General features: G+C 41.9%; 1 protein-coding gene across 1 annotated transcript in view; it reads left to right on the top strand.

Annotated features, from left to right (window-relative positions):
* The first annotated feature begins 1158 nt into the window (after positions 1 to 1158).
* Positions 1159 to 24874, top strand: part of VPS41 (VPS41 subunit of HOPS complex) — a 186033-nt gene continuing 162317 nt past the window's right edge. The window contains exons 1-2 of the mRNA XM_058725448.1: positions 1159 to 1218; positions 11000 to 11038. Of these exons, the coding sequence (XP_058581431.1) occupies positions 1198 to 1218; positions 11000 to 11038 (60 nt within the window). The 5' untranslated portion in view covers positions 1159 to 1197. The remainder of the gene's footprint in view (positions 1219 to 10999; positions 11039 to 24874) is intronic.

Genomic DNA, 24874 nt, shown 5'->3' with positions numbered 1-24874 from the left:
CACGGGGGCAAAAAGGGCACCGGGCACCCACCACGTGCTGCCATTTGTGGCACCTTTTTCTAGTTATGAATTACTGGAGATGATTGGAAAGAAGAAAGTGTCTGTTTTTGGGTAAGATATTGCAAATTCCTGAGGATTAGGAAGGAGAGTTTTATAATGTTCAGAAACATGGTGGGGGGATCATTCGTTTTAAAGGATGGACAAAAGACAATGGTTTTACAGATTTTACCAAGGATAAATTTATATTCTATCTTAAATATTTAACTATAGAACATATCTTATAAAAGTTTAACAACTAATTTAAACAATGGAGATTTTTTTGTTTTAAATTTCAATGTACAGATCCCAAAAGAAGATGTCAAATGAAAGCAGCAAGCAGTACAAGCAAGCCAAATATTTTTAAAATATAAGTTCTTACCTGGTTCTCCACTGCAAGGACTGATTTATGCTTTATATTCATTGAATATATTTGTTAAAAAGGACAAGACACCTTTTAGACTAGGAAGCATTTGCTAATCATAGAGTCTTTGGCATTAAACATGGCCAAATTCTATTTTTTAAAAAACTTTTTAAATGTTGTATTCATTTTTTGAGAGAGAGAGAGAGAGACAGAGACAGAGAAGAGTGGGGGAGGGGCAGAGAGAGAGCGAGAGATAATCAGAAGCAGGCTCCAGATCAGATCTAGGCTGTCAGCAGAGAGCCTATGTGGGGCTGGAACTCAGGAACTGTGAGATCATGACCTGATCCAAAGTCTGATGCTTGACCGACTGAAGCACCCAGGTGCCCCAGAGATGGCCACATTCTAATCCTAGTTCTGCCTCTTACAGGTGTGTGACCTCTGAGCCATGGTGTTCTCCTCTATAAATAGGGGTAACACTAGGGATTGCTGGGGGTATTAAATGAGAAAATGTTTGCAAAACTATAACCCCAGGGCTTCATACATAGCGAATATTAGTAAATAATGTCATAATCATGGAACCAGTAAGAACAGCAAAAAAATAAATCATGAAATCAACAACGGTTTTGTTCAGATTCTCCAGAGGCCATCTCCATTGAGCTGGGAAAGTCAGAAGCAGAGATGCACCAAATGACGCCCCGGTTCAGAGGCTGCTAAAACTACATTTCCCAGCAACCCCTGTTTCCAGAGTCTCGGTTTCTCTCATTTCCGGGTCTGTCATGTGACTCTCCGGCTGCATCATGGCGGAAGCAGAGGGGCAGGTAAATGCTGCAACTGTTAGGCCGGGGAGGGAGAGGCGAGGTGAGGTGATCCGGGCTCGGAGCCGAGTGTGTGGAAGTGCGGAGCTGCCAGAGGGCGAGGCAGGCCCACCGCGGGACGCGCGAGGGGCGAAAGGCCATTTCGGGGAGCAGAGGAGAGGGTGGGATGGCTGCTCTTGGAGGGCACCCGGGGAAAGCTCTCCGACACACCCCCGGCTTTGGAGGGGCGGCCTTGCTTTGTCGCTGCCCCTGTGACCTGTCTTCAGTGAAATTTTGGCTGGAAGGCAGCCTGGTTGTCCCAGGAACTGACTGCCCTTGGGAAGCGTCGAAGTGAAGACAGTGAGAGTTGGTTTGCAGGAGGGCCAGGAGAGAGTAGATGATGAATTTTGTTTCGTACCTATTGTTTTTAGGTGCAAAGCTAAGTCAGCTGTGACGTGCAGCAGTGGTTAAGTGCATTTGTCCTGGAGCAAAAATGCCTAGGCTCCAGTGCTGGTTCTCTTTTTTCTTTTCTTTCTTTTTTTTTTTTTTTTTAATTATTTTATTTTTTGAGAGAGAGAGACAGAGAGACAGAGCACGAGCGGGGGAGGGCAGAGAGAAAGGGAGACACAGAATCCCAAGCAGGCTCCAGGCTCCGAACTCTCAGCACAGAGCCCGTCGTGGGGCTTGAACCCACAGACCGTGAGATCATGACCTGAGCCAAAGTCGGACACCCAACCGACTGAGCCCCCCCGGGCGCCTTTGGTTCTCTTTCTTAATATGTGACTTTGGGCTAGTTACTTAACTTTAAATATAAGATGGAGATATAAGAGTAACATTCTTGGAGAGTAAATAAGTTAGAGGGTAGAATAAGCACACCAGTTAAAGTGCTTAGTAAAAGTAGGGCTCAGTAAAAGTTACATGAGATTCTTTGTTGCTGACAGAACATCAGATGGCAATGCCAGCCCACACATGGCTATGTGGGGTTGGAGTTTAGAGTAGTAGATAGTGAAGGCAAAAGAGTTATTTTCATACACGTGATAGTGGTAATCAAAGCTTAGTTGAAATGACACAGTACTATCAAGAAGACAGCAAAGGGCAAAGGCCAGAACTAATTGTCCATCTACAGGGTCATTTCAGGTTGGCACAGTTTTTCCTTACAAATTAACAAGGCCATCATTTTCCATAATTGTCTCTAAAAAGTGGTGTATGATGAGCTGTACCATAATGAAAGAAGTTTAGCTACTTGATAATTTATTATCAGTGGTATTAAGAATACCACTTGTAACATACTTCATTTATGTAATGCAGAGTTGCCCTAAGTACATTTGATATACATCAGTAATTAAGAAATAAAGTAGAAATTTGGTTTGGGTGGTCATTGTGGTAATAGGAGTGTTGCTACCAGCCACCGAAGCCTCCTTTTTTTGATTCAGTCACTTCAAAGGAAAAATGCTTGTTAAGCACATGCAGCTTCGTGAGTCATTGCTGGGTTTGATGATAGTGGTGAGATTGGTTTTCACACTGTTGGTCTTTCTGGTGGAAATAACAGCTTATTTGTTGTTTGATTTCAAACCCAAACGGGGTGCCTGCGTGGCTCGTTCCGTTGAGTGTCCGAACTCAGATCAGGTCATGACCTCACGGTTTGTGAGTTCGAGCCCCACACTGGGCTTGTTGCTGTCAGTGCAGAGCCCGCTTCGGATCCTCTGTCCCCTTCTCTTTCTGCCTCTTCCCTGCATACGCTCTTTCTCTCTCAAAAATAAGTAAAACCAAAAGCCAAGACCTTAGATACAGGGTAGTAGAGATGGAGAGAGTTGCTCTCAGTATTTACTGCTGTTTTGTGCAGAAGTTTGGCAAAGCTGTCTGATATAAAAACACACATAGAAAGTTAGTGATATAGTAAGTATGCTTTGAATTTTGATGGTACTTTTCAGTGTAAAGCCTTCACATCACATTTGGTCCTCACAAAGTAATTCTGTGTGGTGAATGTTTGTTCTGATATATAAGTCAGGACCAGCACCTCCTATGTTCCAGGCCTGCCAGTGGCTTCCCATCACACTCTGAGGGAAAGTCAGACTCCTTTATAATACCCTAGTTGCCCTACAGGACCTTGCCCAATTGTTCCTTATTCCTTTTCTCTGACTTCATTTTCTACTCTTCTCTTCTCCCCTTTTGTCACTCTGCATCAGCTATACTTGGCTTTCTTACTGTTCCTTCAACAGGCTGGCCCGTTTCTACCTCAGGGCCTTTGCTCATGCTACACCCTTTATTGACCTCATATATCCAGGGCTTTCTTCCGGGGTTCCTTCACATCTTTGTCCACGTGTTATCTTTTTGAGTGAGACCTTTGATTGTTCTTTGAGACCTCTTCCTTGCATTATTTTTCTCCTTAGTGCTCATTACCATCTGACATAGTGTGTTTTAAAGTTTCTACTTATTTGTCCTGTGTGTTTCTGTGTTCATTTCTGTATATTCTCCCCATTTGAACATAAACTTCATGACGGAAAGAATTTGTTCACTGCTGTTTGCCTGACACCTAGAGTAGTGCCACAATATGTGTTAAATGATTGAATTTTACACATACGCAACTGGAAATTCAGACAACATAAGTAATTTACTCAGGCTAATGTGTGTAATAAATTTCCAATCTTCTATTTCCAAATAGAAATGTGTTTTCCAGAGCTCATGTTTTTTTCCCACTAGAACACCCCACCTCTTAAAAAATACTTGAGAACCTAATTCTAATTTTTTTTTTACTTTATGAAGTAGAATGAACCTTATCACCTTAATAAATTTCCTTCAAGTCATAATTTCACCTTTGACACTTCAACAGCCTGAATATAGTTAAAGCAGGCATTCATCTCCCCGACAGGGTCATTCTCAAAAAGACCAGTGGTCCATTGTCAATGGCAGAAAGAAGCAGACATTCACAAATTGTCGTTCTGTTTTTTTAAAGCTGGTAAATAATCGTACCTATGTTATCAGTTCTTTTAGATTAAAAATGGTTAGATTTTTCTCACCCTGGTTGATTTGTGCGGTAGGGAGCTGTTGAAATCTGGCCTTGTGTCTACAGAGTTTTGAAAGCTAAAAGTGCATAAAAGTGGAGTTAAATAAATTTGTTAATTGTTCTGTTCGGCCCCCTTGAACCTTTTAGAAAATCTTTTTTTTAAATTATTTATTTTTAGAGAGAGAGAGAGAGAGCATGAGTCGGGTAGGGGCATAGAGAAAGAGAGAGAGAACTCCAAGCAGGCTCCCCACTGTCAGGGCAGAGCCCGATGCGGGACTCAAACCCACAAACTGTGAGATCACGACCTGAGACGAGATCAAGAGTCGGTCGCTCAACCGACTGAGCCACCTAAGCACCCCAAACCTCTTAGAAAGTCTTGACCTAATTTTTCCCCCTAAAAAACTTTCAGACCTGAGATGGGTATTAAAATGAGCTGTGATGACAGGTTAGGGCAGAGGAAGCTTTTTTCTTGGCATCATGCACTGGAAATGCAGACTGCCTCCATGATGAGCAAGCCAAAAATAAATCTCTTAACTTTTCTTTGTTTTTAATTTTTATTTATTATTTTCTAATTTTAGAAAAAGAGTGAGCAGGGGACGAGTCGGGGGGGGGGAGAGAGAGAGAGAGGGAGAGAGAGAGAGAGAGAGAGAGAGAGAGAGAGAGAGAGAGAGAGAGAATCTCAAGTAGGTTCCATGCTCAGCACAGAGCCCAGTGTAGGCCTCGATCTCATGATTGTGGTGACCTGTGCCGAAATCAAGAATCAGACACTCAACTGACCGAGCCACCCAGGCGCCCCTCTCCTCTTAACTTTTCTGAGCCTTGTATTCTTTGATGATTGCTTTTTTTTTTTTTTTTACCCTTTAATTTTAGAAAGAACCAAAGTAATAAGATCTGTATTGAATTAACATAATGTAAAATCGTTCATGGGCTCTCAAGCTACGAAATCACTTTTTTGGACATGATTGAACATTTTTTTAAGGCACTGGGAGGTCTTTATGCTGAGTACAGGAAAGGGAGTTCACAGAAATAACCACATGTGTATAGTTTGGAGAAAGGACTCACACCCTGTATTCTGCCTGGGAATTTTCTAACCAGTAGTTTTACTTAGTTCCAAAATGATTTACAGTTGACCTTCATGATCATGGATGCCCAACAGTATTTGTTGAGACCTCTCTTATGAATAACATTCTGCTTGGAGTCTGGTTGTTTGTATATTTGTCTTATGTCTACTACAGACTGCTGAGTCCTCAGGAACGAGGACAGAGCTCACTCATGCGTGCATCTCTCACAGGGCTAGTGCTTTACAGGTACTAGGTGCTTAGTAAAATGTTTAAATGAATTTATTCGGGAGGAGAATGAATGGCCTTCTAAATTGAAGATGTCAAATTGTAAGTGAGATGCAGTAGAATTTGTGTTATGTTAGCTTCACTTGAAACTTTCAAGAGTTATTCATTCAAATGTATTGTAGATGACATTTCCTAAATTCCTTACTCTGCCAGCTCCCCGGGTACCCTTTCATCTTTCCTACCAACCATCAGGGAACCTGGTCTATTAAAATATTTGACCATCTATTCCTTGACAGGAGAGGAGAGTTTCTTTTTTGAATTTTCCCTGTGCGTTTTAGAATTGAGGATTTTTTTTTTTTTTTTTTAAGAGACAGTGTGAGGGCAGGAGAGGGTCAGAGGAAGAGAGAGAGAATCCTTCAGTAAGCTCCAAGCTCAGTGCAGGGCCCAAATGGGGGGTTTGAGACCATGACCCGAGCCAAAACCAAGAGTTGGATGCTCAGCCAACTGAGCCACAGGAGCCCAGAATTTGGGGAAATTTTATCCTTACTGTAGAGCATTTACTGATTATCAGATGACAGTTCATGAGCACGTACACACCCATGTGAGTGTGCCCCATGTGTAAAATAAAAATCACATCAACCAATACTTGCCTGTGGACAGAGGCATTTACACTCTAGAAATCTTGTGAGTCTGAAATGAGATTATGTTAAAGTGGCCAGGTCAAAGTGCCTTATATGTGGGACTAGAGTTTATTATCTAGACTTGGACTTTGTATTCTCTTTTTTTACAGTTTGATAAAGATCTTTTGAAAGCAATTTGACTGATAACTAAAGGAAAAATAAAGCCCCAAACAAGCAGTTGCTAAAAGCACAGAGTCCGGGAAATTTTTAGAGGATCCACTGTTTACTGTGTAACTAAAGTGTAGTCACAAATTAGCTAGATGTGGTTATTGCCTTATAAGTTTTTCTGCTCATCTTTGTCTGGGCTGATTGGCTGGAGTCCGGCATCACTATCTGATTACTAGCAGTCGCCCCAGTACCCACGTTACCACCTTGGGAGGGAGCACTCATCCAATCTGGGGCTCTGCGTTTCATGCATTCCCCATTCTTAGCTGTTCAGTCACAGTTGCCTTTGTTTCTGCCGGGGACCTGGTCCTCCTCGGTGTTCTTGTTCCCAGATGCTTGTGATTCTAGGCTCTTATTTCAACTCAACAAATCCACATCTGTGAAGATGGCATGTTTGCGTGGGTCCTACCCAATTCCCCAAACTGACCTTATGCGATTGTGATGCGAAGTCAGATTTGGGGCTGGGTCACTGGGTGGCCTGGCTGGTCCCTTTTTCCACACTGGGCAGATGTCCAGATTTTCCTTCATTTGCAGAATATGATGAGTGCTGGAGCTGAGCCGTGGGGGGTTAAGCGGGGTACCCTGAGTCTGCCCACTCTTGTCAGCCCCCCATGTACTCTTTCATCTTTCCTACTCAAGCAGCCTACTGCCTGAGTGCCCCGAACTGGCCACAGCTCCTTTGAGCTTTTAGTATATGTGCTGCCGAAGCGAGCACTCCTTTGAGCTTTTAGAAATTGAGGCCTCAGGGCGCCTAGGTGGCTCAGTCCATTAAGTGTCCAACTTCGGCTCAGGTCATGATCTCACAGTTTATGGGTTTGAGCCCTGCATCGGGCTCTGTGTCAACAGCTCAGAGTCTGGAGCCTGCTTCGGATTCTGTGTCTCCCTCTCTGCCCCTCCCCCACTCATGCTCTGTCTCTGCCTCAAAAATAACAATAAACAAAAATTAATTACATAGAAATTGAGGGCTCGATGATACCAGGATAGCAGGTACATATCACACAAAATATATCCTCTTGCCTCTGCCTGTGTCACATGTTGGGATCTCTCACACCCTGTCTTCCATTAAGCTCAGCTGTGTCCCAGTTTGTTGGCAAGGAGAGAAGGTGGCTGTGTAGCGTTGAGTGTTTCAGCTCTATCCCCAGGCCAGGCTGATTGCCCAGAGACTGGTCTCTGCTCTGTTTCTTCATCCTGCAGACAAGGGAGCTGGCCTTCCTCAGGCTCCAGCCTCCATTTCTCCCCCAAATTCTGCACCCTCCCCCAACAAATAGTGTGTATAGATTCAAGAGGTCACATGTCAAGCACCAAGATCATTAGGTTTGGATATATGCTTGAGTCTAGGGGATTGGTTTGCAACAGAAAGGTAAGGTAGCATTCCACTGTTGCCCAGATTTTATCTGGCTATATACTTGTCTCTCTGTGCCTTCTAGCTCATCATTTTTGCTTCAACCAGAACAGCACCGTTTTATTATTGTGGTAAAATATGCGTAGTATTTACCACTTTAACCATTTTTTTTTTTTTAAGTTTTATTGTATTTATTTTGAGAGAGACAGAGACTGTGTGAGAGAGGGAGGGGCAGAGAGAGGGAGAGAGAGAATCCCAAGCAGGCTCCGCACCACCAGCCGGAGCCCGACGCGGGGCTTGAACTCACGAATCGTGAGATCATGACCTGAGCTGAAATCAAGAGTTGGACGCCCAAGCGACTGAGCCACCCAGGCGCCCCACCACTTTAACCGTTTTTAAGCGCATTGGCATTGTCAGTGCAGCTGTCCCCACCGTCCATCTCCAGAACTTCTCATCTGGACCTGTTAAACCCTATGCTATGCCCCCCACCCCATCCTCCCCCCAGCCCCTGCCAAGCTCTGTTCTACTTTCTGCCTCATGTACTTGGAACCCTGCAGTATGTATCTGGTTTATTTCACTTAGAAAACAGCACAGTTTTGTAACTTGTATTTTCATGATTTGTTTGAAGTTCTTGGAAAGATACAGAGTATGAAGCTAAAAACAGTTGAAAACCACTGCCCCTTTCTAAACCGTAACCTTTCCCACCTTTCAGCCTGGCTTTTGGAGCCCTCTCTGGGACTTTTCACTTCATGTCTTCCGATTTGCCCCTCAGTCCCCAGGGCATTAAGCAGCGGGGCTTTTTGAGTGGATGAAGCAAGGAGGTAGTAGACCAGGCTCATTCCTGAAGTCACTCTTGCATGGCTTTGGTAGGATTGCGGGCAAAAGTGTTAATTTTTCTTGAGGCCGCAGCTCAGTTTGGGAGGTTCATGCTGGAGCGGGGGTAAGTTTGAGAATGTCCTGGAGTAAATGTTCTCACTGGTACCAACAGCCACAGGAAGCTTCTGTGAGAGACCGGTTTTCTTCTGTAGGCTCGGGTTTCTGAGAGTCTCATGCCTCGTGGTATCACAGCCTGCCACCGCATGGTTTTCGGTGCAGAGTCAAGCATATAATTTGATTTTGGGGCACCTGGGTGGCTCATTCGGTTGCGCCTCCGACTTCGGCTCAGGTCATGATCTCATCGTGGGTTTGAGCCCCACATCGGGCTCTGTGTTGACAGCTCTGAGCCTGGAGCCTGCTTCAGATTCTGTCTTTCTTTCTCTCTCTCTCTCCCTCTCTGCCCCTCCCCTGCTCACACTCTGTCTCTCAAAAATAAATAAAGGTTAAAAAAAATTTAAAAGAAAAGAATATAATTTGATTTTGAGTTTTTGGTTGAAGTCGGTGGGTGGAGACTTAAAAAGAATATAATTTGATGTTGAGCTTTTGGTTGAAATTGGTGTGTGGAGACTTAACGCTTTGGTTTTAACGAAGAACGTAAATGGAACATTTGTCCTTTTACCCTATGTGTCTATATGAATGTATCTCAAAAAAAAAAAAGAACCCAAAAAACCTTCCTTAGGTTTAATGGCACTTTTCTGAAAAGAGTAATCCAGTGTTCCTTTAAAGTTCTTGAGCTGGGGATAGAAATCTAGGGGCAGGTCATTGGCATGGTCTTCAAAGCCTTGTTTCTCGAATGTTAGTAACTTACTATTCAGGGACAGTCAGGGCCGGAAAGGGTGTCAGAAGTCGTTAAGTTCAGCCTCTAAGCCTCAGTGTTCTTACCTCAGGGGTCATTAGGAAATTCTAAGATGCTGGGTACAAAGCATTTAGCATTGTGGGATATATATAATAGATGTTCAGTAAAGATGTCAGAATAGTGACTGTTAATAATAAATGGAGTGTGTCCAGAAGAGAAGGATCACGGTGGTAAGTGGATGAGAACCAGGATCTGGGGATGGTTAGCACAGAGGAAAAACAATTTAGAAGGGCAGGCATGATACGTGTCATTAACTCTCTGGAGAACTGTCAAGTAGTAGAAGAATTGGATTTTTTTATGTGTCTTTTTGGTGCCAAGAACAAAAAGTTCCTATGGCGAGATCGTAGCTCCAAATTAATAAGCATTTTCTAGTACTTAGAAGAACCTTACCGCGTCGGGGTGTGGAGGAGATTCTCATGTTCACCGTGGTTAATGGCACAAGTACAATAAAATTCTTAATCACAAGTCACATTCGTCCCCGTTTCACAGATGGCCTCTCAGAGCAAGTACCGTATCGTCCACAAGGCTGTTGCAGAGGCAGCCTGTCACCTGCAAGGTTCTTAGGAATTTCCTATGAATGAAATTAAAATGTGTGCAAACACCAGATTTGTGTTTAGCCTGCTTCGCAACCAGAACTGAGTAATAGAAGCATCTAACTTTTGTTAAAATGTTAATTTTTTTCCTTGAAAAATATTAGTACTTTCCAAGATGTCCTTGCCCCATTTTTTTCATTCTTGTATAGCTCATGGATTGTTGGAAAATGCTTACATTCAGTGTCAGCATATTAGTTGTAACCTTTTATTGCTATTGATATCTATAAGTACGTTAAGTAAATCTTCATTTTGCTGACCTCTTTGAGGATGCGTGGCATCAGCAGATTCTCTCTTTCAGTGGACAGGTGAGAGATTAGCAGGATCGAGTCAATTTTTCCCTTTTTGCTTTGTTTTCTCCAGAACAGCAAGATTCATGCTCTAGCAAGAGGGAAACTGTGTTAAATGGCAGAATTCGTCTTCTGGCTAATGGTTTAAAGAGTGGATGTAAATTATACAGCTTGTTTGCACAACGGCTGATAGGTACCACTCTAGGGGAATTCTTTTGTAAAAAGCTGTTTAAGCAAGACCATCATTTTGACTCAACCAGAAATAGCATAGTAATTAATAGCACAAGGGCTTTTCAGTATAAAAATTGGCTCACGGATAATTTGAGACGGCAGCTTCCTCTTCCCTTCCGTGATCAGTAAGGCTGCTTTGCTGGACCCGTTTCCATTTTTAGCGAAGGAAAGAGCCTTCTGTGTCTTCCCATGACAGTTCCCGCGGTCATTCGTCAGCCTGCTGACCACCCAAGGGAGGTCAGCAGGAGCAGTGGGTCTGAGTGGCCCCAGAGTGACCGTCTCAGTCCTGCCACGCACGGGAAGTGGAGGGAGGCCTAGGAGGGTCACACCATGTGGAGTCCTTTCAACTGTGGTTGCAAATTACCTCCCAGCAGGGCAGGTGGGTGTTGGTGGCGGGGAAGTGGTGACCGTTTTCCCTCAAAAATATGTTATATTTTATTCCTTTGTCACCTCTTCTGACCGTTCTCCCCCTCTGTGCTTTGCAGGAAACTGAGTCTCTCGAAGAATCTACAGATGAGTCTGAGGTAAGGTGGGTGGTTCAGGAGCCTGAGGATTTCTTGTCGCCACATGATCCCGTGCTTGTTTTGCCTCGTGGGGACCGGGGTGTGAAGGGCAGTACGTGATTGAATCTTGGGGAACAACATGCCAGTTGTCTTCAGAAATATATTAAAATTTTTTTTCAAGGCTTATTGATTTTTGAGAGAGAGAGACAGCGTGACTGGGGAGGGGCAGAGAGAGAGGGAGACACAGAATCCCAAGCAGGCTCCTGGCTCTGAGCTGTCAGCACAGAGCCCGACGCGGGGCTCGAACTCACGGACTGTGAGATTATGACCTGAGCCGAAGTCAGACGCTTAACTGACTGAGCCACCCAGGCACCCCCCAGTCTTCAGAAATATTAAATGGATTGGCTTAAATAAGCAGGAGAAGGAACAAAACACTTTCTCCTGATCTTGAATAGTACTTTAACCCAAAGTGCCTTGGCAGTGGGAAATTTGATACAAAGTTTTACAAACTAATCTTGGCCTCTTTAAAAATCTGAATTTAAAACAACCGCTGTAGGTTCTACCATACTTATTTTTTTCTTCATTCTTTTAACGAGTATGGCATGCTCACTGGTGTAATTTATCAATCACCAAAATTAGAGTTTAGTTCATAAAATAAAAAGGAGGAAAGTCACTTCCTTAAAAACTGTTAAGAAGCTAAGTTTTGTTAAAGTTTGTATTTTAAGGAGAATAAAGTAATATATAGGGTGGGCTTTTTAAAACAAATTTCTTTTCAAGACTATGCATAGGAAATAGGTTTAAGCATAACAGAAACTAATGAACCTACCAATTTTATGGATGGACTTATTGATAATAATACTTATATTGTTTCTTTATACTATTTCATTTAGCTCAGAGGATTGAAAAAAATATGTGTGATAACCTGCTGGAAATTCACACCAATGTGACTATAGCCAGTATAATGTATAAATTCAGGTTGATACTGCATATAGTTATTATATGGAATTTGTTTCCTTTTTCAAGGAAAAGGTGGGCTTAAACATATTCATCTGGAGAACATCTTATATGTTATGCTATTATGTGTTTGTAGTTTGTAGGTGCTGCAGGCATGGTTCCTAATACCTTTACTACTAAGGACCTGTGATAATCTCTTTGGGGCTCCTGATAAGGCACTGCAGAGTTTGCTTATAGATATGGCATAACATTTGTTAATTTTTTTTGTGTGTTCATTTGTTTTTGAGAGACAGACAGAGACAAGATTGTGAGTCTGGGAGGGGCAGAGAGAGAGAGAGAGAGAGAGAGAGAGAGAGAGAGACACACAGAATCTGAAGCAGGCTCCAGGCTCTGAGCTGTCAGCACAGAGCCCGACATGGGGCTCGAACTCACGGACACTGAGATCATAACCGGAGCCGAAGTCGGCCGCTTAACCAACTGAACCACCCAGGCGCCCCAAGGTTGTTCTTTTAAAGTTGAACAAACCAAGACCCTGCAGGTAACCTGTCGTAATGTCGTATAGCAGGTTCACGGGAGAAGTGGATTCAAACTCCAGCCCCCAGCATTTTGCTGTCTAGGTCTGATAGGTGGGGACTGAGGAAACTGGAGTCCGGCCTCAGGTTCCTATCTCAGCTGTACTTTGTACCTGCTGTGTGGCCTTGGAGGTAGCACCCAGCTCCTCTGTTCCTCAGTTTCCTCTTACGGAAAATGGGGTCGTTGCTGACTGTGTGACTGCCGTGACGATTAGGTAAGATTGCTCTTTGCACAGCATCTTGTATGGTGCTAGCACCTGGGAAGCAAGCAGTCCACGTAGGCTAGTGATTCTCAGCTTGTGTTTTAAAGGTAGTGCTGGTGCCCATTCTACAGCCTGGGGCTTCCACTTGAGGGCTTGGAGAGGCTCCCCGAGACCCTGGGAAAGCAGGTGTTCTCCCCGATACTGTGGCTTCTAATGGGTCCATGGGCCAGCAAGGTAGTCAGGCTGGTGGTGGACAAGTCTGGGCTTTTCGGTGCAGCGAGTTGGTTTATAATCCAGCCTTTGGAACATTTTGTCTTGGGTTTGTCCATTTGAATCACTTTCCGGTTACAGGATTGAGATTGTGAGACACTGCTCAGTTGCCAAAGAATCTTTATTTTTCCTTTTCTCTTCTTCCCACTAGGTTTTATAACGGTTAATTCAACTTGCACAGGGCAGGCCTTTCCTCCTTATACTTCTGCCTTTTCTTTATTCAAGTGCTCAGGTGTTTTTCCATTTCTTTTCTTTTCTTTTTTTTTTAATTTTTAATGTTTTTTTATTTTGGAGAGAGAGAGACAGAGAGAGAGAGACAGAGACAGAGTGTGAGCAGGGGAGGGGAGAGGGAGGGGGGAGGGAGACACAGCATCCGAAGCAGGCTCCAGGCTCCGAGCTGTCAGTACAGAGCCCGACGTGGGACTCGAACGCACGAACCATGAGATCATGACCTGAATATGACATGTCCGAATACGGACACTTAACCGACTGAGCCACCCAGGCGCCCCAGTATTTTTCCATTTCTGCAAGCAACAGTATTTAGCGTTTTCAGCCATGGAATTGTAACAATTTATCTGTTTCCTTATGAAATGCTGCATTTCTTATAGACAGCTTTTATATTGGGAAGATCCTAGTGTTAGGTTATTCTAAAGTTGTTACTTAAAACATTTTTAAATTTATTTTTAATTAAAACATTTTTAATTGTGGTAAACTACACATAACGTAGAATTTGCCGTCTTAACCGTTTTTAAGCGTACAGTTTAGTATTGTTTAGTGCAGTCACGCTGTTGAGCGAACCTACCTCTGGAACCTGTTCATCTTGCACAACTGAAATTCTGTGCCCTTTGGATTACAGCTCCCCGTTCTTCCACCCTGCAGCCCCTGGCAGCCACCACTCTACTTTGTGTGTTTAGGAGTCTGACCACTCTAGGTGCTTCGTGTAAGTGGACTCATGCCGTACAAGTATTTGTCTTTTTGTGACTGGCTTATTTCATTTAGCATCACGTCCTGAAGGTGCATCTGTTGTGTTACCTGTGTCAATTCCCCCTTTTTTTTTTCTCTTAATTTTTATTTATTTTTGAGAGAGACAAAGTGCGAGCAGGGGAGGGACAGAGAGAGAGGGAGACAGAATCCAAAGCACGTTCCAGGCTCTGTGTCATCACAGAGGCTGTTGCAGGGCTCCAACCCATGAACAGCGAGGTCATGACCTGAGCTGAAGTCAGACGCTTAACGGATTGCGCCCCTCCTTCTTTTTTAAGGCTGAATAATATTCCATGGCATATACAAACCACATTTTACCTAGTCATCTCTGATGGGCACTTGGGTTGCTTTTACCCTTTTGTTTTTGTGAACAGTGTGGCAGTGAACATGAGTGTAAAACTATCTCTTTGAGACAACTGCTTTTAGTTCTTTGGGGTATGTACCCAAAAGTGGAATTGCTGGATCATGTGGTAATTCTATTTTTAATTTTTTTTGAGGAACCACTCTACTATTTTCCATAGAGGCTGCACCATTTAATGTTTCCAGCGGTAGGGCACAAGGGTTCTGGTTTCTTCACATCCCTGCCAACCCTTGTTTTTTCTGTTTTTCTGTTTGTTTGTTTTTATAGCAGCCATCCTGACAGGTGTGAAGTGATATTGTGGTTTTCATTTGCATTTCCTTGATGATTCAGTGGTGCTGAGCACCTCTTTACAAGCTTGTTGGCCATTTGTATATTTTCTTTGAAGAAATGTCTATTCCAGTCCTTTCCCCATTTCTTAATCAAGTTCCTTGGGTTTTTGTTGTTGAGGAGTTCTTTATATATGCTGGATGTTAATCCTTGTCAGATAGAGATAGATATGGATAGATCCTTATTGGAGATAGATAGATAAACCTGTTGTCTTTATCTATAAGTCAACAACCTGTGAGTAGGATATATGGGTAGATGGATTGACGTACAGCTATAGATCTGTAGAGTTGTGATTTAACTGTATCTATATAAAGAATATACATAATGTAATGTATAAAGTATATATTTATCTATATATATACATATCCCTATTCAGTTATACAATTTACAATATTTAAATAATTTCTCCCTTTCCATGGGTTGCCTTTTCGCCATGGAGCATGTTGTTTGATGCATAGAAGTTCTAAAATTTTGATGTAGTCCCCTTTATCTATTTTTGCTTTTTTCCCTGCCTTTTGGTGTCGTATCCGAGACATCATCGACAAATCTGGTGTTACAAAGCTTTTCCCTTATGTTTTCTTCCAAATTCTCATTTTGTGCGTTCAAAAAAGGAAAACGAACTGCTCAACACTCTCTGTTGGGGCACCTGAGTGGCTCAGTCGGTTGAGCGGCCAACTCTTGATTTCAGCTTAAGTCATGATCGCAGGATTGTGAGATCGAGCCCCATGTCCTGCAGTGTGGAGCCCACTTGAGATTCTCTGTCTCTCCCTCTGCCCCTCTCCCCTGATCGCTCGTGCTCTCTTTCTCTCTAAAACAACAACAACAAACCAAACAACCCAAAACGATCTGTGCTTTTTTAATTGTTCTTGGAACCTGCAACCACATACAATGAAATTGCTGGGTGTAGTATAATTAATATAATTGACAGAGGTGTATATGTCACCATATAAAACTTTTAAGAATTTTAAGTTGTACTTTGCAGTTAAAGTAGAAATTCAAAACCATATTTCAACCAAGGGAGTATGTTATTTTTTTAATGTTTGTTTATTTATTTTGAGAGAGAAAGTATGTGAGCAGGGGGAGGGGCAGAAAGAGGGAGAGAGAGAATCCCAAGCAGGGTCTGCACTGTCAGACCCGGGATTCAATCCCATGACCCTGGGATTATGACCTGAGCTGAAATCAAGAGTCAGATGCTTAGCTGACTGAGCCACCCAGGCGCCCCTAGTATGTTACTTAATAGGTAACACAGTTAAGGGTCTTGCATTCATCTTAATACTAAATGACTTGTGGCAAATTTTGTGGGATAACCGAAGTGGTCCTCATGTGTAGTATTTTTTGTTTCTAATATATAGTCTGCTGTTTATCCCACCTTCATATCATAAGCCAGACTATTTCTTAAATGGTGCTTTACTCTTGAAAAACATAACAAAGAAGTCTGTGTTCAAAAGAATTTCATTCCCATTTTGAAGCTCCAAGATCTTGTGAGTACTTAGGGATGATTGCTGTGGCATAGGTTGTGGCAGAGTGCTACGGGAGCACAGAGGAGTGGATGATTGGTCGGGAACGGCTTCATTTGGGGTCTCCAAGAATTAAATATGGAAGATGAATCTAGGCAGAAAGGCTGGGCAAATCTTCAGGAAGAAACCGAGTCATGAAAGTGCATGTGTGTTCAGCCAACCGTGAGGCACTCCCTGTGGCTAGAATTTGGAGGAAGTTGGGGAAATGAGGCTGGATGAGGAAACTAGGGTGAGGTTGTGAAGCTACTAACATGTCAGACCAGACAGTTTGGACTTGATCCTGTGGACACTGGGGAGCCAGCTAAAGCCTTGATTGTTAAGGGTGGAGATAGGGGCCGGTGATAGATAAACTGGAAGGAGCGACCCATGATCAGAAGTTCTAGTGCAGGCCCCAAAAGAGAGAAGTAGGGGTGTAGCGATCTGAGCTGGGCAGTAGCAGAAGACAAAGAGGAAATGTTTCTCCAGTTCACTCAAAGGGAAGTGTGGGATAGTATGTGGCCGACGGGCTGGGTGGAGAGTCAAGAAGATTCCAAAGCATCCAGTTCAGCTGTGTTGTAGGAAACTGCATAAACTCCACTAGTAGTTAAAGTTTTGAAAAAGACATTTTAAACCTGGAGTTTGGGCGCCTGGGTGGCTCGGTCAGTTAAGCCTTCGACTCTTGATTTGGCTCAGGTCATGATCCCTGGATCGTGGGATCAAGCCCCATGTTGAGCTCTGTGTTGAGCATGGATCCTGCTTAAGATTCTCTCCCCCTCCCTCTGCCCCTCTCCCCTACATACACTCTCTCTCATACTCTCTCTCTCTCTCTAAAAAACAAACAAAAAACAAAACAACAACAAAAAACCCCTGAAATTGATATCTCTATATTCAGGTTTTTTTCTTCTAACGTGGTACCTTCTAATCCATTCTTGATTCTTCTTATAATGGTTTTGTTCGAGCTGAAACAAATAATATGCTTTCATATTAAATATGCTTTTAAAGAAAAATAAATGAGCAAACTAGTATCTGGGATTTTGTTCTTAAAATCTCACAAGTTACTGCTTATAGAAGAAAGTTCTGAGCTCTCCTTGGAGCAGAGATGGTGTATTGGAATGAGCAGTGTTCACGCTCTACTTTGATAATGAAGATTATTACAAAACCAGACTCATTTAGTGTAGGAAACAGCTCTTGGCACTTTGGTGAGCTCTTTAGGTACAGTAACAAGTCCAAGATTTGGCCCTGATTATTGCTTCTATTTTACAGATGAAGAAACACACTTACAGTGTTTAGGTAACTGGCCAGGCTCACCTGCTGGTAAATGGATTTGAATCCTGCAGTCTGACTCCAAAGCCTGGTCTTCTACTGTGTAGTTACAGTGCCTCCAACTTCACTGTGACCTCTCTAATTTTATTCCATACTCTTCTCTGTGTGCCTTTGTAGAATTGGGCAAGATTAAGAAAAAACTCCCTTGGAACTCCTGCCTGTGTATAAAATGATATTTTGGGTGATGTTACAGATTTTGGCTTGTTCACCTAGTAGGAAAAAATACCAGTTTCAGAATCTTGGAACTTTGCTTCTTTTCTGGGGAATAGAGAATTGTCTTGTTAATTTATATATAACGTTAATAATTATAATAAATTCCTGTTTTGCCATAAAATAAATAATGTTACCAAAATAAATAATGTTACCTATTCAGAAAATAATAACATAAACATTTATAAAATATTTATAAAGTAAATGTTAGGTATAAGTTTGTCTCCTTTGAAAAGTACATCCATCTTTGTGTGCAGACATTTAGCTACAAGAGTGTTCATTGCAACTTTGTTTATAATATAAAAATTTAGAAACAGGCTAAATATCCAGAAAGGAATAGTATTATCTTTATAATTGGTAAGAGCTTTTTACAAAAATGTCATTTAGAGCAGAGGCTGGCAAGCTTTTTCTGTAAAGGTCTAGATAGTAAATACTTAAAGCTTTGCAGACAAAGAGGCAGTACTGAGGATATTATGTAGGTATGTAACCATATAAATATGTAAAAACTTGCTCGAAATCTGTACCAAAACAGGCATCTGGCTAGATGGGCTGGTTGTAGTTTACTGATTCCTGATTTAGAGTATAATCCAGTTTTTCTCCACCCTCCAAAATCCACATGTGAGCATAGAAAAAAAGATCACAAGACCATGTTGTCATTGGATCTTATTTTACTATTTTTCTTTTACTGATTCTTCTTTTATTTACTATCACTATTTGCCTTAATTTTCTAAAGTTTTGCAAATAGGCATTACTTACATACTTAGCAAAACAGTATAATTATTTTTTTTTTAACAAAACATATTAATCTCTGCACATAATCTTACTGTGTTATGTGTCGATGTTACAGAACTTTTGGGTTGCATAGCAATGGGACTCAAAATGAAACTGCATTGTCCTCCCTTTCTTACCTCAGACTCAAACTAGGGAGTTAGGAGAAAAGGTTTGGTTTGTTTCTTGCTGTCTTTATTTCATCCAAGATTACGTAAGGCAAAAATTGTTCTTAACTCTAGTGTACATTTTTTCCTGAAGATTTTTTAAATGTAATTTATTGTCAAGTTAGCTAACGTAACAGTGTATATAGTGGGCTCTTGTCCATCAAGTGAAGAACGGACAAAGAAGATGTGGTTGTATATATACAACGGAATACTACTTGACAATGAAAAAGAATGAAACCTTGCTATTTGCAAAACGTGGATGGAAGTGGAGTGTATTATGCTAAGTGAAATAAGTCAGAGGAAGACACATATCCTATGTTTTCACTCATATCTGAAGATTTTTTTTAAGTTTTAATTTTGAGATAAATGTGGAGTCACATGCAATTAGAAGAAATAATAGAGAGATTCTGTATACCCTTCACCCAGTTCCCAAAGCATAACATCTCGCATAACTTTGGTGCAACATCACAAGCAGGAAATCAATATTGATAACAATACAGGGACTTGATTCCGATTTCATGAGTTTTACATGCGATTGTTTGTGCATGTGTGCGTACATGTGTTAGTTCTATGCACTTCTTTTTTTTGATATTTTTTTACATATTTGAGAGGGAGTGCAAGCAGGGGTGGGGCAGAGAGAGGGAGAGGGAGAGAGAATCCCAAGCAGGCTCCATGCTGTCTATGCAGAGCCTGACACAGGGCTCGATCCCACGAACCGGGAGATCATGACCTGAGCTGAAATCAAGAGTCGCATGCTTAACCGACTGAGCCACCCCGGGGCCCACTTGTGTGCACTTCTGTCATTTGTGAAAAGTCAGGCGATCACCTCTGCAGTGAAGATGCAAGAGCAGTTCACCACAGGTTCGCTCATATAATCACGCCCGCTCCCTCCCCAGCGCCAGCCCTTCTCTCTCTCCGTAGTTTTGTCATTTCAAGCACATTAGATGAATTGAACCACACAGTGTGTAGTGTTTCCAGATTGACTTTTTTCCACTCTGCCAATTTGTCTTTGAATTGGCATGGTTTGATCATTCACATTTAAGGTAATTATTGGTATTTTGGGGCTTATGTCTGCCATCTTTTACTTTCTGGTTCCTCTGCTTTTCATTTCTCTTGTTTCTCGTTTCTTCCCTGTGAGTTAATTGAAACTCTTTTTTAAATATTCTTAAAACGTATCCATAGTTCTTTTTTTTTGAGTGTATTACTTTGTATGGTTTTCTTAATGTTGCTCTAGGTATTAAAATATGCATATATAACGTATCCGTCTACTGGTGTCCTTGATATTTTACCACTACTGGTCAAGTATGAAAACCTTACTTCCATTTACGTCTGTCTCCTGTTCCCACTTTTTAAACACAGTTGTCTTAAATATTTACATTCATTGAGCACCCATGTCAGAGAGTTGTTATTAAACTTTTTCTTCAACTATATCTGAAAAACTCATAACAAGAAGGATAATTTACCCCAATTTTTACCCATTCCTGTGTTCATTTTAAAGTTCTAAGCCTCCAGGGCGCCGAGTCGCTCAGTGACTTAAGTGTCGGACTTCAGTTCAGGGAATGCTCTCACGGTTTGTGGGTTTGAGCCCCGTGTCAGGCTCAGTGCTGACAACTCAGAGCTTTGGAATCTGTGTCTCCCTCTCTCTGCCCCAGCCCCGGTTGTGCTCACTCCCTCAAAAATAAATAAACATTAAAAAAAGAAAGTCCTAAGCTTTGTGTTATCTTCTATCTTCTGTTTCTTCCTATTTAGAAAACTTCTTTAGCCATTCTTTAGGCTTTCATTTTTGAGGGATATTTTCACCAAGTATCACCAGATATTCACCAAAACATTTGTGGTCGACAATTCTTTTCTTGAAAACTGCTCTGCAGTCCCTTCTGGCCTCTGTCATTTCAAATGACAGTTGTGCTGTCATTGATGCTTCTCTGTAAGTAATGTGTCCTGTTTCCCAGGCTGCCTTCAAGATTTTTTTTTTTTTTTTTTTTTTTTTTTTTTTGGCCTTAGTTTCCAGAAGCTTAATTATGATGTCTCTTGGTGTGGCTTTCTTTGATTTGTCTTAACTGGAGTTTGCTCAGCTTCTTGAATCTGTAAGGTTATGTCTTAGACCAAATTTGGAAAGTCTTCAGCCATTATTTCTTTGACTACTTTTTCAAATTCACTCTCTCTTCTTCTGGGACTTGAGTAATTTGAATGTTAGCTCTTTTGTTATTGTCCCACAGGTCCCTGAGACTCTGGTCATGTTTTTTCACTCAGTTTTCTTTCTCTTGTTCAGATTGGTAAATGCTGTTGATCTGTTCTCAGGTTCATTGGTTATGTTCTCTGTCGTCTCCACTCTCCTGTTGAGCCCATCCACTGAGTTGTTTCCTTTGGTTATTTTATTTTTTAGTCCTAAAGTTTCCATGTCTTTTTTTTTTTAACTTCCATTTCTTTGCTGAAATACTACTTCATTGGTTTCAAGAGAATTTATAATTGCTTGCTTATTGAAGCACTTTTACGATGGTTGCTCTAAATATCTTTTTTTTAATGTTTATTTTTAAGAGAGAGAGAGAGCATGAGCAGGGGAGAGGCAGAGAGATAGGGAGAGAGAGAATCCCAAGCAGGCTCTGTTCTATCAGTATGGAGCCTGATGCCGAGTTTGATCCCATAAACCACAAGATCATGACCTGAGCTGAAATCAAGAGTTGGATGTGTAACCGACTGAGCTACCCAGGTGCCCCAGTGATGGATGCTTTACACTTGATCTTAGCCAAAAGGCTGAGAAGTGATGATGATGGTTGCTTTGAAATCCTTGCCAGAGGGGCACATGGGTAGCACAGTCGGTTGAGCCTCCAACTTCGGCTCAGGTCATGATCTCTCACTTCGTGGGTTCAAGCCCTGTGTCAGGCTCCAGGCTAACAGCTCAGAGCCTGGAGCCTGCTTTGGATTCTGTGTCTCCCTTTGTCTGCCCCTCCCTTGGTTGCACTTTCTCTCTCTTCTCTCCCTCTCTCAAAAATAAACAAACATTAAAAAAAAATTTTAAATCCTTGCCAGAGAATTCTAACATCTGATTCATTTCATTCTTACAATATGCATTTTAATCAAACTCTGTAAATCCTGAAGAATCATCAATTATTTCAAAGGGACTTCTTCAAGTCCCTTTCCTTATGTACCGTGTATCGTGCTGAAAGCTCTGCATGGAGTATTCCCTCCAATATGATCCATAATTCTATCAGGTACTATAGTAGGCAGGAGAGGTTGGCTATGCTACAGTAACAATCAGTTCCAAAATTTTAACAGCTTAACACAACATGGATTTGCTTCTGAGTAGAACCAGTGGTGCAGGGAGAGGAAGTTGTGGCATCAACAACTCAGAAATGTCCTCATCTTCCGTAGGGTCTTGCCTGTTAATGGACCAGAAATGATGTGCCATGGAGTACTTTGGTCACAGAGCTGAAACCTGAGGCAGCTCTGCTCTGGGCAGAGATGTATTTTCTTAGACCTGGCTTCCTCTGAGTATAGGTTCCTAGGGTATCGTTTAATTAGAAGTGTATTCCACCTTATCTGCAAAGAGTTTAGTGTGCCATACAAAGGACTTCGCAGCAAGAGCATCAAACTGTTAGCCTAACATTTCAAGATGAAACTTGCACAGCGAAGAGAGGAATAACAAGGGAAACAGCATCAGGCTAAAGAGGAGTGGCAAGGGAAGAGAACACCTGTGGGAGCAGTAGTCAGTCTGCTTTGTACCAGGTGAGGGTTCTGGTGACCTTTTGTTATTTGGGAACACGACTCAGTGCCTGTAGTAAGTTCCTTTGAAGTGAAGATTGCATGTAAATTACATTACCCCTGGCCTAGGCCCGGCTTGTAATAACAGAGAGCTAATTAGTGTCACCGCTGTCTTGATTTTTGCTACCATTATTAATAAACATGCCTCCTGAATAGAGACCCATTCACATCTGGCTTAGTTCCTCGCAAATGTCCCAATCAGATTGCTTTGAATATGTTAGATATATTAATTTTAATAAACCAGGTGGACTGACAAATAACCGAACCTATTTAAAATAAACCTAGAATGCAATCTATGTTGAATGAGAAATTAATATTAAAATAAAAGGCAACTTCCAGATGCATCCGCGACAAGGATTGTTCTTTTCATTTTGTTAAAATGAAAACCAGTCATTGTGAGAAATCAGGAGATAGCTTTTTTTTAATCAGAAAATGCATCACACAAAAATAATTTATTTATCTTACCTGGTGGGTAGAACATGGTGAATCATTTATTGAAACTCAAATTGATTCTTTACATGTATTAATTTTAATAAACAAATTTAGAGCAACTAGTAACTAAAATGGTAATGTACCTTGTTATGAGATTGATTGCTGAGAAAAATGGAGCATGGGGTTATAATATATCCTTCCAAATAGCCTTTGGATCAAAAATTTGCTCTTTCATTTAATGAGCTATTAATATTAACAGGTTCTACTGATTATTGCATCACTCAGGCATGGATAAACATTCCCTTTGAAGCATATATTATAAAAATTATATTTTTGGAAACTTAGTAGAAACTTTCTGGATGCAAATACAGATTTGTGAACCTGTATTTCTACCATTTGTTAGGGATTAAAAGATGAACACGACTCTGGTATGATATATCCTTGAACAGGAGAAAAATTAGTCAGTCCAAGATGGACTGATTTATCATTTTATGTATTTGGCAGATATTTATGGAGTACTTTTGTTTTCTGGGTTCTAGGATATCCCAGTATTTGATGAAGGAGGCGGACAGTAAACCAAAACTTACATATTAGGTGGTAGCAAAAGTTGTGGATGAAAATAACATTGAATTAAGGGACTGTGGTGCTGTTTTGCCCTGGGTGGTCAGGGAGGGCCTCTCTAATAAGATGACATTTGAGTAAATATATGGGAGAAAGTTGTTGTAGGGAAAAGGAAGAGCAGACAGTACTTTCAAGCAGGGTTGCACTAGACGTCTTTGAGGTTGCTATTGGGGCTGGAACTGAGTGTTAGGAAGTGAAGGAGTGAGTGGCCAGAACAGAGAGGCTATAAACCAACTGATGGACTTTGGTTTTTACTGTAAGATGGGAAGCCATCGGAGGGTATTGTTTTCACAAGAGCACCCTGGATGCTGTTTGAAAAAAGTCTTGGGACAACAAGTAGGTGGCTTGCTACAAGACCACATAGGAGGCTTTGGCCGAGCTCTAGCTAGAGGTGGTGAAGGACTTGGGGTCTTTTTTGAAGTAGAGCCAATAGATTTCTTGACTTGGACATGGGGGTGTAAGTGAAAGAGTGGAATCAAGGGTGAACAACCAGAAAGGTGGAGCTGTCAACTGAGATAGGGTCAGGTGTTGGTGGTGGGGAAGATCAGAAGTTCCATTTTAGTTGTTTTAAGCTGGAGACGTCATTTCCAAGTGGAAATGTCAAGTACGTAGTGAGATAAAGAAGACTAGTGCAGGTCTGGGCTGGAGATGAGAAGTTCTGAGTCAGCATTTAGGTGGTGTTTAATGCCATGAAACTGGATGAGATCATTTAGGGCCTGAGGTTGGGTGAATGAGAAGCCTGATGCTTGGACCTGAGGGGTACTACCACATTTTTGAGATCTGCTAGGTGAAGAGAAGTCCGCAAAGGACACTGAGAAGGAGTAGCCAGTGAGGTAGGAAGAAAGCCAAATGAGAGTGGTGTTCGAGGAGTTGAGGGAGGAACGCATTGCGGGAAAAAGCATGGCCAACTGTGCCAAGTGGCCATGGAGAAGATTAGTAAGAGGGGCTCTAGGGATTCACCCTTGAATCTGCCAAGGTGAGGCCATTGGCCATCCGTATAGAAGCAGTCATGGTGACTCATGGCAGTGGAATGGGCTCAAGATAGATTGGCTTGGGCAATGTCTTTGATGCTCTTCTAAGTTCTTGTACTGTGTGTCACAAAATGGTGACATGTAGAATGCTCATAAGGGACGTGTTTGTTGTGTGACTGTTAATGGAGCTGATATGTATTTCGTGCTTCGCCTGTCATGGGAAGGTGTGCATTAAGCATGCTGCTGCTGCTGCTTTGTTACTTTCATCCACCTCTGGGCCCGGTACTGTCATGAGGGCAGGGCCCCTGCCACTAGGGTCTCATTAGCAGAGCTGCTTGCGAATGAATAGATGAATTGATTACATGACTCCAACAATTATAGGAAACTGGCATTATGTTCTTTTTTCGGAGATCGTGAAACCAGAGCTTTGAGAGATCCTTTG

This window comes from Neofelis nebulosa, chromosome 4, assembly GCF_028018385.1.
Source record: "Neofelis nebulosa isolate mNeoNeb1 chromosome 4, mNeoNeb1.pri, whole genome shotgun sequence".
NCBI classification, from domain to species: Eukaryota; Metazoa; Chordata; class Mammalia; order Carnivora; family Felidae; genus Neofelis; species Neofelis nebulosa.
The sequence above is the reverse complement of the archived record's forward strand: the minus strand, read 5'-3'. Positions and strand labels throughout refer to the sequence as shown.